Source organism: Peromyscus eremicus, chromosome 8b (assembly GCF_949786415.1).
Source record: "Peromyscus eremicus chromosome 8b, PerEre_H2_v1, whole genome shotgun sequence".
Classification (NCBI taxonomy): domain Eukaryota; kingdom Metazoa; phylum Chordata; class Mammalia; order Rodentia; family Cricetidae; genus Peromyscus; species Peromyscus eremicus.
The window spans coordinates 54,042,317-54,058,603 of NC_081424.1; the positions used below are offsets into that span (position 1 = coordinate 54,042,317).

General features: G+C 42.2%; 1 protein-coding gene across 1 annotated transcript in view; it reads left to right on the forward strand.

Annotated features, from left to right (window-relative positions):
• The window catches only part of Tulp4 (TUB like protein 4), a 109,773-nt gene that overhangs the window by 65,666 nt on the left and 27,820 nt on the right, over nt 1–16,287 (forward strand). The window contains exons 4-6 of the mRNA XM_059272819.1: nt 4,986–5,166; nt 8,210–8,344; nt 15,488–15,654. Coding sequence (XP_059128802.1) covers nt 4,986–5,166; nt 8,210–8,344; nt 15,488–15,654 — 483 coding nt within the window. The remainder of the gene's footprint in view (nt 1–4,985; nt 5,167–8,209; nt 8,345–15,487; nt 15,655–16,287) is intronic.

Genomic DNA, 16,287 nt, shown 5'->3' on the forward strand with positions numbered 1-16,287 from the left:
TAATGAGTGTTTGGTTTATTCTAAAGCACCTATACAAATTCCATAAACTTACTGCTTCTTAAGGGAAATTTATCTTCTCTTATAGTTAATCATTTACCCATATGTCTTAAAATTGCCACTGTTGGCTAGGCAGTGGTGGTGCACGCCTTTAATCCCAGCATTTGGGAGGCAGAAGCAAGGCAGATCTCTGTGAGTCTGAGGACAGCCTGGTCTACAGAGCAAGTTCCAGAACAGTCAAGGCTACACAATGAAACCCTGTCTCAGAAAAAAAAATGCCCCTGTCCTTAATTTTAATTCATTTGTTTCATAAAAAAAAATATTCACCAAGAGCCCACTATGTACCCGGACTCTGTGAGATGTCAGGGATATAATCGTAGAGTCAGCTGAAGAGATGTGTGTCACCTGAATCTCAAGAGCAAAAGGATGCCAGGATGAGAAAGCTCTAAATATGTCCTGAGTGTGAATTCTAGCCCTTGCAGTCAGATAGCCCAGGTTTGACCAATCCATGACTTCATCAGGTTGCATGGTTTCTTCTAAGCCATTTGTATCTGTGAAATACAGATGATTGGTATGCTTGTCACAGTGAGAAGTAGATGGTGAGCTATAGTTGGAAGTTTTCCTGTTTCCCACCCGGTCTGCAGCCGCTCAAACCCAAATAAACACACAGAGGCTTATATTAATTACGAACTGTATGGCCATTAGCTCAGGCTTATTACTGACTAGCTCTTACATTTAAATTAACCCATAATTCTTATTTATGTTTAGCCATGTGGCTTGCTACCTTTTCTCAGTTCTGCCTTGCCATCTTGCTTCCTTTGTGTCTGGCTGGTGGCTCCTAATTTAGCCTTCTACTTCCCAGAATTATCCTTGTCTGCTTATCCCGCCTATACTTCCTGCCTGGCTACTGGCCAATCAGCATTTTATTTATCAACAAATCAGAGCAACAAACATTCACAGCATACAGAAGGACATTCCACAACACTTCCCCTTTTCTGTCTAATCGAAAAGGAAGGCTTTAACATAGAAAATTACATATAACAAAACGGTTATCAAGCAAGAATTACAGTTACAATATCTAGTCTATTTATATTTGGCAAAATCAAAGAAAATATTCTATTTATTCTATATTTGTGAGTCTAAGGTTTCATATCTAACTTATCATAACCAAGGAAAATTATAACTATTTAGTCTTCAACTACATCAAAGACCCCAGAAGGATATAATGTTACCTAAGTTAACAGGAAGAGCATTGTAAGCATCTTCCAAAAATCTAGAATGACAGAGACAGCTGTCTGCCTTGACAGTCATCCAAAGTTCCTCTGTAATGTTGGGGCATCCCTCTTCAGCCCACAGGCCTAGAGTCTCTCAGTCAGTTTCCCCTGTGTCCTGTAGAATGTCTGGCAGTTTCCTCTGTGAAACAGGAACCTGAAGGACCATCTTACTTTGCAGAGTTCAGTGGTCACTTTCCTGTGGGTCATGCATGTCCAGTCCATACAACATTTTGTCAAGCAGTCCAGGCAAGAACAGTTTCTTGCCCAAATGGCTATTTTTCCCAAGAAAAATATAAACTCCAAATGGGTCTTTGACACCCATCCTCCTCTCTGAATTAAATCGGTGCTGCCAAGGAGAAGACGTGTCTCATTGTCCAGGAAAGTCTTAAGTTTTCAAAACATTTTAAATGCCATACTCTGTAGGTCTTTGAAGTGTTTGAAGATTATCTACCTAATTGAATTATATCTCTGTATACCTAGAAAACTTAACATGACTGTAAGTTTAACTATCATAGAAGACTAATTATTACTATGTATTTTCTTAATTATCCATTATTCTTTAAATGAGCTGAAACAAGAATAGAAATATACATACCTAATAACAAAATTAACTTTAAATTTGTATCAAAAAACTAAAATCTATACCAATATAAAACATTTTAAACAAGTTACTCTTTAAAAGTAGGTTCAGCAATCCACCCTTTTATTCTATCATATCTATATCCTATATTTTCATATCTTATCCCCCTTTCTTCTTTTAGAAAGATATTGACTATGACCAATAACAGTTTGTAACCAACAACTTAAACAAAGACAAACATCCATAATCCATTTTTTGGGAATGTGGGCATAGTGTTCTAGACTACTTCCTGCTGATAGGGGGCACTGGTAGTCTTATGTGGATCCTGAGAAAATTCAAGATAATGGTCAAGTCCTGGGAAGATCAGCTATAACCTTTGTTGATAGGTACCGTCTGTTAAGGTTCAGGAGGTTTGGCTTGATCAAATCTGATTCATCTTAACCTGAAACAAATCCATAGCTTCTTGCTTCCTGTGGAAACAAAAGCAGAGCCTCCTTTCCAAAGCAATATATCCTTAGATCCAAATTTTGAAGTCAAAATATCTTTAAAATATACATATTGGTTTAACTGAGCTGCCTTTACAATCAAATGTCTTTCTGCAGTTAAAAATGTCAAATGCAACACAATCCAGATTCTCCGTGTAATATCCATCTTTACATGGCTTATTTTTTATACTACCTTTACTGTTTCTTTAAAGACTTTATTTTTTTAAACTATTTGTTTATATAACTATTTATATTAATTTTCTTCTCTCTTTCAAGCCTATGTACATTTTTACACACATTGTAAACCATTTAAAGTCTTGTTCCATCTGAATCTGCCTTATTGTGTATCTATTGCTTTAAACTGCAGCATTACTAGGACTGAAATGGCAGCTTTGGCTGCTGGCTCTAACCATCTCAGCTTTCCAGCATGGCAGAACTACATTTACCGCCAGCTCTGGGGAAACCATGCTCTCTGCCGACTCTGAGAGGCAGTGGGTCTATGCTTCCATCCAGCAGCATGTAGCCCAGAAACTTTGTGTGTGTGTGTGTGTGTGTGTGTGTGCTAGCAAAAGCTAAATCCACCACACAGTGTGCTGTGCGGCCCGATACGCCACTGTGTACAGTGGCAGGAATTCGCCATGCTGTACTCAAGCCCATATGCTGTGAACCTGCTATACTGTAGCTCAAGCCCGCAGGCTGTGATGTCTCTGTATCACAGCTTTCTTGAGAGACACAACTAGGAAGCTGCTCATGGCTCCATTTTAGAACCCTTTTTTAAAGCTTTCTCAGGTTTTGAGTGGAAATTCTTGCCCCATATCTGGATACCATTTGTAGTTGTTTTGTTATATGTAATTTTACTAAGTTAAAATTAAAACCTTCCTTTTGTTTAGACAGAAAAGGAGAAGTGCTGTGGGACATCTTTCTGTATGCTGTGAATATTTGTTGCTCTGGTTGGTTGATAAATAAAGCCATTTGGCCTATAGCAAGGCAGCTTAGAGGCAGGTAGGAAATCCAGAGAGACAGGAAGAAAGCAGGGGAGACACCAGCCGCAACTGAAGGAGAAGCAACACGCCAGCCGACCGGTAAGCCACAGGACACGTGGCAAAACATAGATGACTAGAAATGGGTTAATTTAAGATATAAGAGCTAGCTAGCAAGAGGCCTGCCATAGACCATACAGTTTGTAAGTAATGTAAGCCTGTGTGTTTAATTGGGTCCAAGCAGCTGTGGGACTGGGCAGGACACAGGAAAACTTCCAACTACAGTGAGCACAAATTACAGTTTGTAATGGTGTCAGATGCAAGATCTCTAGAGACTATCACAGAGGCAGTGGTGGCACTCCTCACTGTGAGTGGCTTTCTGGGACTCAAGGCTCCTCTTGTGATGTCTAGCTGGTGACACAGTTATGTCCAGCATGCCTTGTAGCTGCTATGTGGGGTGCCCCATGCTGCTCTCAGTGAGGAGCTGACAGCTGCAGAATCTTCTGTAGTTTTGCTAGCTCTGATGTGTGCTTACCTACATCCATTGGGGGATCAAAGAAAACTTTTTAGGAGTAGCCCTAAGCATACTGAGATGTCAGGCTCCTCTGGGGTCCATTCCAGCATGAACCAGAAGTTTCCGTTACTGTGATGATATGTTTAGCATCATGCTTAGCACCAGAGTAAGCATTCAGTGAATATGTTAATACCCTCCATGTGTCACTGCATTAATTATTAACTCATTAATGTTACTATCGTGTGAAAAAAATTCTAAACATAAAGATTAAAAACTGTTTCAGGAAAAAATATACTTGTATGAGATTATATTAATGAAACCCATTATTATTTTATAAGCCATTCAAAATTTTTAATTAAAAAGTTATTTTAGGAGCATCTTGTTTTCCAAATGTGGTAAAATAACATGCTTACATGACCAGATGTATTTTCTCTTCAGTCAGACATAAATATTTTCTTTAAATTAGAATTATAATAATGAATTTCTGCTGCATCTTTATTTTCCAGAAAATCAAATATCTTTTCTTAGCGGCTCTCTTTTAGACAGAAGTCAAAAGAAACAAAAACAGTAAAGCAGGTGTTTCTGGTATTTGAAAATGTCTGAATAGCATAATGTAATTATGTTGCTAGTCTCACAGTATAAGAGGTCTAAAATTCTTGCAGTATGGCTGTGATGGTTAGTGTCGTTGTCAACTTGGCAAAAGCAGGTTAGAATCACCTGGGAAGAGCCTTTGAGCATGCTCGGGAGGGATTATCTTGATCACAGTAATTGAGGTAGGAAGATCCACTCACTGTGGGCTGCACCACTCTTGGTTGTGATCCTGGGCTGTATAAATGGGAGAACAAGCTGACCGTGCATATGTGCACTGTTCTGTGTCCCTGATTGTGGAAACAGTGTGGGCAGCTCCTTAAGCTCCTGCCACTGTGACTCCCCATTATGGGGACTGTCACCTGGGACTGAGCCAAAATAGACCTTTTGATGTTGCTTCTGTGGAATATTTTATCACAGCAACAGAAAAGAAACTAAGACATTGTCCTGTCATCCTCAGTTTTAATTGGTTTATCTTTTCAGATGTGCATGTATTTTGTCTTCCTGAAACAAATTGAGACTGAGATTTATTCCTGCTTGTTCAAGGGCCCTGTTCTTTGGTTGCAGGTGTTGTTCGGCACAGCAGATGGACAGGTGATCGTCATGGACTGCCATGGTAGAATGCTGGCCCATGTCCTTTTGCACGAGTCCGATGGCATCCTCAGCATGTCCTGGAATTATCCCATCTTCCTGGTGGAGGACAGCAGTGAGAGTGACACGGACTCAGATGATTATTCCCCGCCCCAAGGTAAGCAACTTGCTGCCCTAACTGCACTGCATTTGAAAGAGAGTGACACCACTTAGAGAAGAAGGTCCAACACACACACACACACACACACACACACACACACACACACACACACACACTCACACACTCACACACACACTTCTCTTAACTTCCTGGGGAAATGCAGCAGAACTGGCCTACTCTCTCTCCTTGATGCAAGGCTTCCCTGTTACCCTTTTCTCAAGATCACTGGTTGAGTTGATTGCCCTCCAGAGGCTTAGGTTTTCCTAGACATAAAATGAGACATATATCTCCTGCTGTCCCTAGGGTTTTGTGGGTCTTAGCTGCTTAGCAGGAATAAAGGGCATTGCAGATGAAAAGTTCTGTACTATTAATATAATTTAATATGAGGTATAGCCACATCTCTAGCGATTTTAAAGCCAGTAGCTTAGCTTCAGTTGTATAAAAGAAAGATTCATTCTACTGTTCCAGAGACCAGCAACTGGAGCTGGTACTCCATGTCCTTGTTTGTACTCTGTCTGCTTTCACTGGAGGTGGGGACAATTTCCAACTCATGCCTCCTCTGCCTCTGGTAGTGTGTGTAAAGATCAAAGGAAAGAAACATGTTGAAGGAAGCGTTTCATACCCTGCTAGCCTCTGCCTCCGTCAGCACTGGCTCTTCACCAGTATCCCATCCCTGCACTGTCCTTTCTTTAGAGCAGTGGATTATGAAATGGAAAGCAACAGCTCCTTGCTTAAAAGGCCGTCGGACAACTACAGGCTCCTGTTCCCGATGGATTTTGTTGTGGACCCTTGAGTTGAAGCCTTGCATAGTTTCTCATCTTTCTGCCATCATGAGGCATGCCGTCCTGTGAAGGGCTTGACCGGTGTCATCAATGTCCACCTGGCACTTGTCTCCTGTTCCTGTCACAGAGACAGGTGCTTCCTAGGAATTTTTCCCATGTGAAAAAACAAATTATCAGGAGGGTTTCAGGATCACTGGGTTGTAGGAAGGAGAGTGTTCAAGCACCCCCAAATTCATTCAGGAGGTAATTATCCCTTTCCTGATGGGACACAACCTTGATGAAAATGTTGGTCATAGTTAGTTCTGCAGCCTCAGAATAGTCAAGTCAATTTCTATGAAATGCAGTCAGCTTGTCTTTAAACAGAAATCCTGTCTGGTAAATGGGATCCAGTTTTACTCATCCTTATTTTACTAGGAGAGGAAATGAGGTGTGAAGAGCTAGGTTACAAAGCAAGTCTAAGTTGACCTGAGGCCACAGGCTCTTCCTGACATTTGAGATGTAGCAGTATTTGAGTGCAGAGATAATAGGGTGCAGTGGCTTAGAGTAAAGAAAAAGAGTGTGGTCTGGGTTACCCAGCAGATGAAATGTCCAGTGGGCCACCCGACTGGCTCCTGGAGATGAGTTCAGTGTGACTGTGTCACCTTCAGAAGTTTCTGAAGAGTTCTGATCATCTGACTGTTCAGAGAAGCTTTTACTTTAAAAAAAAAAGTTGTTTTGTTTGTTTGTTTGTTTGCAAAGTGATAGTGGCACACAACTTTAATCTCAGTATTTAGGAGGCAGAAGCAGGTAGTTCTCTCTGAGTTTAGGGCCAGACTGGTCTATAGAATGAGTTACGCCAGACTGGTCTATAGAATGAGTTACAAGACAGCCAGGGCTCCACAGTGAAACCTTGTCTCATAAAACCAACCTCCCCCCAAAAAAACCCAGCTGTTAAAAATGCATTTATTTGGGTGGTGGTGGCACACGCCTTTAATCCCAGCACTCGGGAGGCAGAGCCAGGCGGATCTCTGTGAGTTCAAGGCCAGCCTGGACTACCAAGTGAGTTCCAGGAAAGGCGCAAAGCTACACAGAGAAACCCTGTCTCGAAAAACCAAAAAAAAAATAAAAATAAAAATAAATTCATTTATTTAATATGTATGGAGGTTTTGCCTGCATCTGTGTCCATGCACCACATGTGTGCAGTGCCTGCAGAAACCAGAAGAGAGCAGTAGATCCCCAGTATTGAAGTTACAAGAATGGTTGTGAACAACCATGTTGGTGCTGGGAATCAAAGCCAGGTCCTCTGGAAGAGCAGTGAGTGCTCTGCTGAGCCTTCTCTGCAGCCTAACTTTTACTTTGTTAAGTAGCCTGTGGATGAGCTGGTTCATGGCCTCTTGTGCAAGAGCACTCCTTTTCAAGCAGAGTTGCCTTCTGCTGGTTGTGTTCTCCACACATGGTTAAGTACTTTAAGCATCACATCTGGGCTCTGCCCTCTCTGAAAACTTAAGAAACTAATACTGGCTGCCTTGGCTGCTTATTGCCTGTAACATTCGGTGAAGCTTTTTGCTCTGTGCATTGGCCCACAGTAAAGACAACATTTTTGTCCCTTTCCCGCTATTCTTTATATTACACACCATTGAAACAACTGACTCTTGATATCTGAAGGAACACATAATGCTTTAACTTACATGTTAATAAACTCACGCAGGCTGTCACCCTTGGTTACCTCTGGGACTGCGTATCCTCCATCCCATGCTCGTGCCCTGCTGTGCAACTCCTGAGTGCCTCAGTGCTTGTTTCACTCAGTGGCACCCAGGCCAGACTGGAATCTGTTAGGAGACACCTTTCAGGGCACTGTGATGGTTGGAATGAGAATGGCCCCAGAGGCTCATAGGTTTGAATACTTGGTCTCCAGTTGATGGAACTGTTTGGGAAGGATTAAGAGGTATGGCCTTGGAGAAGGTATGTCACTGGGTATGGAATTTGAGGCTCAAAAAAGCCATTCCATTCTGAGTTAGCTCTCTCTGCCTCTTACTTATGCATAAAGATGCAAGCTCTCAGTGACTGTTCCAGCACTGTGCCTGCTTGCCTGCTGATGGACACCCTGCAACAATGAACCCCATATTAAATATTTTCTTTTATAAGTTGCTTTAGTCATGGTGTTTTGTCATGACAACAGAAAAGTCACTAAGTCAGGCACTGTGCAACAGTGCAGCCTTGGACACCTGGATCAAGTTTGTGTTCATTATCTGCCTTTCCCTCGCGCTGTGTTTCTACAGATGGTCCTGCGGCATACCCCATCCCTGTGCAGAACATCAAGCCTCTGCTCACTGTCAGCTTCACCTCGGGAGACATCAGCTTAATGAACAACTATGATGACTTGTCCCCCACTGTCATCCGTTCAGGGCTAAAAGGTACAAAATACACCTAACCCACAGGTGGGACCTGTGCACACCTGCCTTCCAGGCTGGTGCCTGTATGATGACGTTTTTACTGGAATTCATTGACAAAGGCGCTCTGCTAAGCTACCCTGCTTATCTTTAAAAGTCTACAGCTACTCTTATCTTGAGTCTGGATCCCTAATACTCAGTCTTCATCTCCACCTTCTCCTTTGTCCATTTTGACAAGGGTGTCCTATTGTTTACATCTGCCTGTCACTTTACTCAGATGGCAGCACCTGTCAATTTTGAGGCAGCAGATGGTTACACAAGTTGTCCTTTACACAGAAGCACTTAGAATTTTGGCACGCTTACTAAAGAATTGATCGTTAAGCAGTAGAGTTACTGGAAAGACCTGTGGACATTCCAGTCTGTCATATACATGAAGGGCAATGGTAAGTGCGGGTACCTACCTGTGAGAAAACGCTTTCTCGAGAAAAACGTTAGTGGACAGAGCTACTGGCTGTGTTCTGATCATGCAATTCAAGATTACTTAAAGACATAGTGACCTTGGTGGATTTAAAAAAAAAAATCTTGCCTCTTTATGGTTCACTGGGACAAAGTAGAAAAACTTTTAAATTCTAATCCTGGACTGGTTCTGGTCCTTGATATTACAGGGATCTGCTGTCATCTGAGTGGGAGACAGACACGCGAGGCCCTTCTGTGCATCTAGTTCCTGTCTGAAGCTGGCCATCATCAAGAGCCATTGCTGTGGCAGCAGCTGCTGTTTTTCTAGGTTTTTCTGGAACCTCAGGGATATGAGTCATGTCTGTGCACATCACACTTGGCAGCAGTGTATTGCACTTATCTGTACTACCCACACACTTACTAAGTCTATTTTCAAATTAGAGAGTATTTTTAAGCAAATTGTACTTGTTCTTAGGTATCTCATTTTGCTGTTTCAGAACTACACTTGTAAGGAATTATTTACTCTCTCAGCTCCCCCAGGACAGAAACTATTCATATCATAAATAGTCCCTTTAGGGCTTTTAAGTATCTCTCTTTCTGTTCCTGGCAAATTTAAATTCTTGTGCTGCTCTGTTAATTATTTTCTGAATGTTCTGTCTTCCATGGAGTTAAAAATAGGGTTGGCCCTTATAAATTCCTCCACATATCTCCTACTCTGAAGTTCTATTTTTCTTCAAAAATTCTTTTTTTAAACTTTTAAACCACATTTGCTAATTTCTTGAGCTCTGCCTCTAGTTGTAGAATCCAGAATTTTGTTCTCTATCAGATATCTTGTTACAGTTCAAAACAGTGTAATTGCCATTCCATTCCTGTGTATTCTTCAGGATTGCTTCCTTTGCTCCGCCTCCTTGCTATGGAAGTGCTTCCTCTCTGTTTATCTGTGTGTTATATGCCTGCCTCCCTATCAGCTCCTTGAATGTCTGTCGACACCTCAGTTTACCAAGTGTGCATTATGGTAATAGGAAAACAATAGGTGAGCCAAAGTGGTCTTTTTAACATGCACTGGGGTTTTAAGTTCATTGTGCTGTATGACTTTAGCGTTATAGGCATTACCTAGGAGCATCTAACCTCCTCTGAAGTGTTGGAGTTGTTTATGGGGCTGTAGCTGGGGATGGTTGTCTACTTCGGTGCTGTGCCTTCTCTCCTGATTTCAGAAAGTTAGGTTCACCTGAGCTAGTGTCGTCCACTAGTTCCTGTATAAAGGTAAGACATTTCCTGTCTTGGTGTCAGAGTATTTGTTTCTGGTCTGATATCAAAATGACTTAGATTCAGTCTTAGATGTGGAATGAACAGCAGCAGTAGTTCTTGTTTTTAGATTTTATTTTTAATCTATTATGGAGGTAGTTTGAATGTAATTGGCTCTCATAAGCTCATGCAGAGTGGCACTATTAGGAGATGTGGCTTTGTTAGAGTAGATATAATTTTGTTAGAGTAGTGTGTTACTGTGGAGGCGGGTTTTGAGGTCTCATATATGCTCAAGCCATGCCCAGTGTCTCAGACCTCTTCCTGTTGCCTGTGAGTCAAGATGTAGGATTCTCAGCTCTTTCTCTAGCACCATGTCTACATGCTGCCTTGTCATATCATGATGACAGTGGACTAAACCTCTGAAACTGTAAGCAAGCCCAATTAAATGTTTTCCTTTATAAGATTTGCTGTGATACCAGGTGGTAGTGGTGGTGGTGCACACCTTTAATCCAAGCATTTGCGAGACAGAGCCAGGCGGATCTCTGTGAGTTCAAGGCCAGCCTGGTCTACAGAGCAAGATCCAGGACAGGCATCAAAACAACTTAGAGAAACCCTGTCTCAAAAACAAAAAGAAAAAAATAAAAGAATTGCTGTGGTCATGGTGTCTCTTCACAGCAATAGAAACCCTGACTACTACAATTATCTTACAGTCTGTATTAGTAAATAATAGAAAGAAACAAGTAATATGATATCAGAGATGCCTGGTCATTACCTTATGACAATACTGTGTGAAAAATTGGTGGGCAGAGACACTGAGAATGTTCAGATTTTGCAGTTCAAGACTACTAAAGATGATGTGACCCTGGTTCTTTGGAAAAAGTCTTGTCCCCTCAGGGTCTCAATGAAGGCTGAAGGTCTCTGATCCCCTTGGTCTTTGGGAGTGTCTCAGGGGAGAAAGGTGACTGGTGATGCCCTTTACTACAGCACTGTAACTCATGTCCCGTGCAGACCTTACAGTCCCCCGCCCCCGTCCTCCACGACCAGCCCTCTTCTGCAGCACCTGTCATGTGAGGTTTGTGCTGCAGATTCTGGAGGCTGCAGAGGTGGGTGTCCGCTTTCTCTGTGCAGCTATTGGTGAGGGCGTTCCACTTGGGACGAACTTGGCTGAGTAACTTACCTCAAACTTCTGCTTAGCACACGAGGGGTAGGAGATGGGCTTTTGGTGTGATTTTTCTTTTCTTTTCCTTTTTTCGTTTTTTAACTAAAAAAAGCCTGAGTCATGAGCTCAGGTGTTCTGACACAGGCAGGTAAAAATCCACTTCCAAAGACCCTTCACATTGCATCCCATATATATCAGGGAGCAAAGGACAAAAGGTGGCCTCATTGTGTTTTGTCATGCCCCCCACCCCCCCAGAGTGCATAGTTTTTTCATTTTACAGACAGCCCCCTCACCCAGTGCCAAGTGCTCTTAATGGCTGAGCCATCTCTCCAGGCCCAGAATTGCCCCTTATATTAATTCATTGAGTTCTCTGAGAATCAAGCAATTTTTGAGATAGTTGGTGTCACTCAGTGAAAGCTGTGGCGTCTGTGGTTTGGCCAATGTGGTTGTATTGCCACCGTCCTCATGTAGCGTGTGCTTTGCTTTTCAGTCCTCCCTCTGCTCCCTAGAGGAGAGGGAGGAAGGGAAATAACCCTCCTTTTTTCCCTTTGCGTGTATGTCCATGGATCTGAGTGTGTCTGGGTCTCATCCTCTGAAATACTACCTGTGTTCTCTGAGATAGGGTTGCTCATTGGCCCAGCGCTCCCTAAGGATTCACCTGTCTCTGCCACCTCTCTAGCAGTGACATAACAGGGATACACCAGCACACTTGGATTATTTGAATTGTATTTGTGGGTCACAGTCCATTACAGAGGGAAGTTGGGGAAGGAACTCAAGCAGGCACTTGACGCGGGAAACTTAGGGGAATGCTGTTTGTTGGCTTGCAGACAGACTCATATTCAACGAGCTTCCAAAAAAGCCCAGGACCAGCTGCCCAGGAAATGGTTCCTCCCACTATAAGCTGGACCCGCTCACTTAAGTATTAGACAAGGTAATTCCCACAGATGTTCCCATAGGCCAGTCCCTCAGGTGAGACTCCTACTTAGATGACTCTAGACTGTGTCAAGTTGACAGTTAAAGCTAACCAGGACAAGAAGAATAGTACAGATCTGCTGTTTTTCTTGTTGAAAATGTTTAGAAGGCTTAAATGCCCAGACACCTGAAATCTTGAGAAAAGTAGGGGAAGCATGGGAACAGACCCCTGAGATGTTTTACACCTACCAGGCCCTGCATTCTAGGAGCTGCAGCACAGCTAAAAGGAGGCTTCTTCAAAGTGCATTCATTGGCTGCTTCCACTGTGTTCTAAACAGCAACTTCAGAGATTAAAAAAAATTAAGGATCTTGAGAAGAAGCATTGGAGATTATTTTTCAAGGTGATTCGAGCATAATTTATATTTAAAAAATCCTGAGCTGGGCATGATAGTGCACGCCTTTAATTCCAGCACTCGGGAGGCAGAGACAGGCAGATCTCTGTGAGTTTGAAACCAGCCTGGTCTACAGAGTGAGTTCCAGGACAGCCAGGGCTACACAGAGAAACCCTGTCTTGAAAACGGGAAAAGAAAAAAAAAAAAAAAATCTTTTGGGAGCTAGAGAGATGACTCAGCAGTTAAAAGCACTGATTGTTCTTCCAGAGGACCTGGGTTTAATTCCCCACACGCACATAGCGGCTCACAGCTGCTTGTAACCCCAAGATATCACATACTCACAAAACATACATGCAGGCAAAACACCAATGCGCATAAAATAAAAATAAACAATACATCCTGAATAAGAAATATTATGTCCCAGACACACCTAGGCTTCTATATATTTCTTTTCAGCTGTCAGTCAAGTGAATACTCGCTTTTAGTCTTGTTTCCCCACCAGTTTATGACTGTTTCAGATGTCAATCCGGAACTCTGCCCCTGTAGAGAGCTTAGTACCTTGGTTACAGTGGAAAATTCCAGGGTGTTTTTTTTTTTTCCTTAGTTGTCAGGGCTTCATGAGGTTACCCAGTATACTGTGGAGCACAACTTGGCCCTGCTGCACCCCTTGGTATTACAGGTTCTATCCTTGCCAGTCCATGAAGTGACTGTTCATATGGAGTTTGTACTTTTGAAGAGATGACCTCACTGTTGCAGGCGACAGCCCTCAGTGTGACTCCGCACCTGCATGAACGACATCTCTGGGTTGTGGTCATAAATTCTCCCCTCTAGCACACAGATCCATACGTTCTCAGCATGTGCTTCCTTCCCTTGGCTCTGAGCACTCTGAAGGCATTGTACATCCAGTGCTGCAGAGGCAACAGCTTGCTTTCTCGTTTCAAATCCACTTGATGTCCAAAAAGAAAAAAGAAAAAGGAAGAGGAAATAGAGGGGTACAGTTACTCATTCACTCACTAAGCGGGGTACGTCAGATGAGGAGCCTTGGAAACATTGCCATCTTTATTTCTTCCCCATCTCAGCTGTCAGGGACCAGAATCCTGGTTGTTGCTGCTTTACTGTGATTTTCTCTACTTTCGTATGTGCAGAATGTTATCATCCAAAGAAGGTCATTTCAGTCTCATGATAATAACCAAGCTTTTCTCAACAGTCTGGCATCAGATGTGCGGAACATACTGAATGTATATATGTCTTTTAGGTTCCCTCTCCTGTTGTAATGAAAATCTTATTAACCAGTATATTTACTTGATTTTTTTAATTCCTTTTTGTTGTCTGGTTTGAATTTAATTTATATGAAAAGTGCAGTTTATTGATGGTTGTCTGATTTCAGGTGCTTTCAGCCTCTTCTGTTGTGTTTGTAGCTGTTTACCTTAGCCCTGGTTCCTGGTTTCTGCTATGTACTGACTCAGTGAGAAAGCTCCAGGAGGCTGACTTGCCTCAGGGAATGCTCTTTTAGCTTCTCCAAGATATTAAAGAACTTGAGTGACTACAGAGTGCATTGACTGTAGCATCAGAATCATTTCCATCACACAGGGTTTGATCCCATGTAATCTGGTATAGGTTGGGCACTGAATTCTAGCCCTGGGTTCTGAACTATGTGGTTGTCATGGTGACTCACCTTCGATGATTTAGTTCAACCACTCTACAAAGTGAATCTACATTTCAAAGAGCTATATAGCCAGATGGTAGTTTTAAGGCACTGAGAGAAGGAAAAGAGCTGTGAATCTTATTAGTATTAATAGGTGTTAATTTGTTTGTTTGTTTACTTATTTATTTGACCAGCAAGAGATAAGTAATTGCTCATACTAGGATAAGATACAGTATTTACTAGCCATTTGTAGGTAGGCATCTCTTCTCCAGTGTGAAGATTTCTCTACTAATGCTATCTGCCACTTAGCAAAAATGATTTTGTTCTTTTCTCTGTTCTCACATCATCATAAATGTCAGAGCTCTCCTACATCATGCACATCCAGTACCTGAACTTTACAGGCCCAGTGGTACCCAGACATTAATTAGTAGACTTGGGTCTGCCTTGATTCTTTTTTAACTGGAGAATTTATAAGTAAACTCTATCACCTGTGGGCATGAAGGATACCACAGTAGCAACGCCCTGATAGAACATGCCTCAGCCATAGGTCTTTTCTTATAGGAGAAGTTCACAATTTGATTTGGGAATGATGATACTGGAAGTAGATATTTGCCAGCATTTGTTTATTTTTGCCTGCAAGTATGTATGCAGGAATCAGATCCCCTAGAGTTAGAGTTACAGACAGCTGTCATGTGGGTGCTGGGAATTGAACCCACGTCCTCTGGAAAAGCAGCCAGTGCTCTTAACCGCTGAGCCATCTCTCCAGCCCCACATTTGTTTATTTTTATTTATTTATTTATTTATTTATTTATTTTATTTATTCATTTTTTTTTTATTTTTATTTTGTCATACAATTCAGTTCTACATATCTGCCACGGATTCCCTTGTTCTCCCCCCTCCCGCCCCCCTCACCTTCCCCCCAGCCCGCCCCCCACATTTGTTTATTTTTATCTTACATATTTATGTGTATATATCTCTATACATACTTTAATAATTCAATCTGCTCTGTAGCCCAGGCCTGCCTTATACCTGTGACCCTTTTGCCTTAGCCTACCAAGTAGCTGGGATTATAGGCACATGCTACCATACCTGGCTTTAACATGTCAATTTTCTTAGATCTGGTTTTCACGCTGAATTAGTTATATTTCAGAGGAACAGCGACCCCCACCCATGTACTAAATACCTGTTGTTAGTAGAGCATTATTGTCTTGTAAGAGATGTACCTTCATGAAAGAAAGAGGAAGAGCGCTGTTGGCTTTGCATAGCAGCTCTGTGTTTGAAGCTACTGAAGACACAGCCATGTGGCTGTTGAGGAGGGCTGTGTCCTCATGCTAACCAACCCTTTCGTGTGGTTTCAGAGGTGGTGGCCCAGTGGTGTACACAGGGAGACTTACTGGCAGTTGCTGGGATGGAGCAGCAACCCCAGCTCAGCGAGCTGCCCAATGGTCCTCTTCTGAAGAGTGCCATGGTCAAGTTCTACAATGTTAGAGGGGAGCACATCTTCACGCTGGACACGCTTGTGCAGGTGAGGACACTTGAAAATGCCAGTTGCTACGTTCCATCTTTGGTAAATAGTCATGTAAGTTATTGTAGTTACCTTTGGGAAGCTTTATTTTAATCTTTTTTTTTTCTCTCAATTGATTCATGGCATATAAACCAGGAAAATTGGGAAGAAAATATCTTAAACCTTTTAGCCAAAATGCTTGATTCTATTTTGAAATCAAATGAGTAGAGAGAAAATAGAGGGATCTGCTTCTGATCTGGTCACTTAACAGGAAAACCCTGAGATGGCTGGATTCTAGGTCTGCACACAAGAGAAACATAGAGACTTAACATAGCTCCTATAAACACGAGAAACAACCATAGAATTGATAGAATTAACTCTAAGGTAGGTCTCCGAGGGCTGTATTAGACTGCAGGCTTATAGACTTTGCTGAAATGAGGAGTGAGTGGAAAGCTCATCAGAAGCAGAACAACGCAAGACAAGACCATGGTTTGTTTTGGAGCCTTTTCCACAGGAGAGTCTCTGTCAGTTCATCTTTTTCATCCTGGTGGAGACAGATGGAAGTCCCCAGTCTGTAGCAGCACAGTTTCCCCTGTTTCTGTGAGTTATACTACTTAGGCTTCATGTAAATGGAATCATAGGGAATGTATCCTT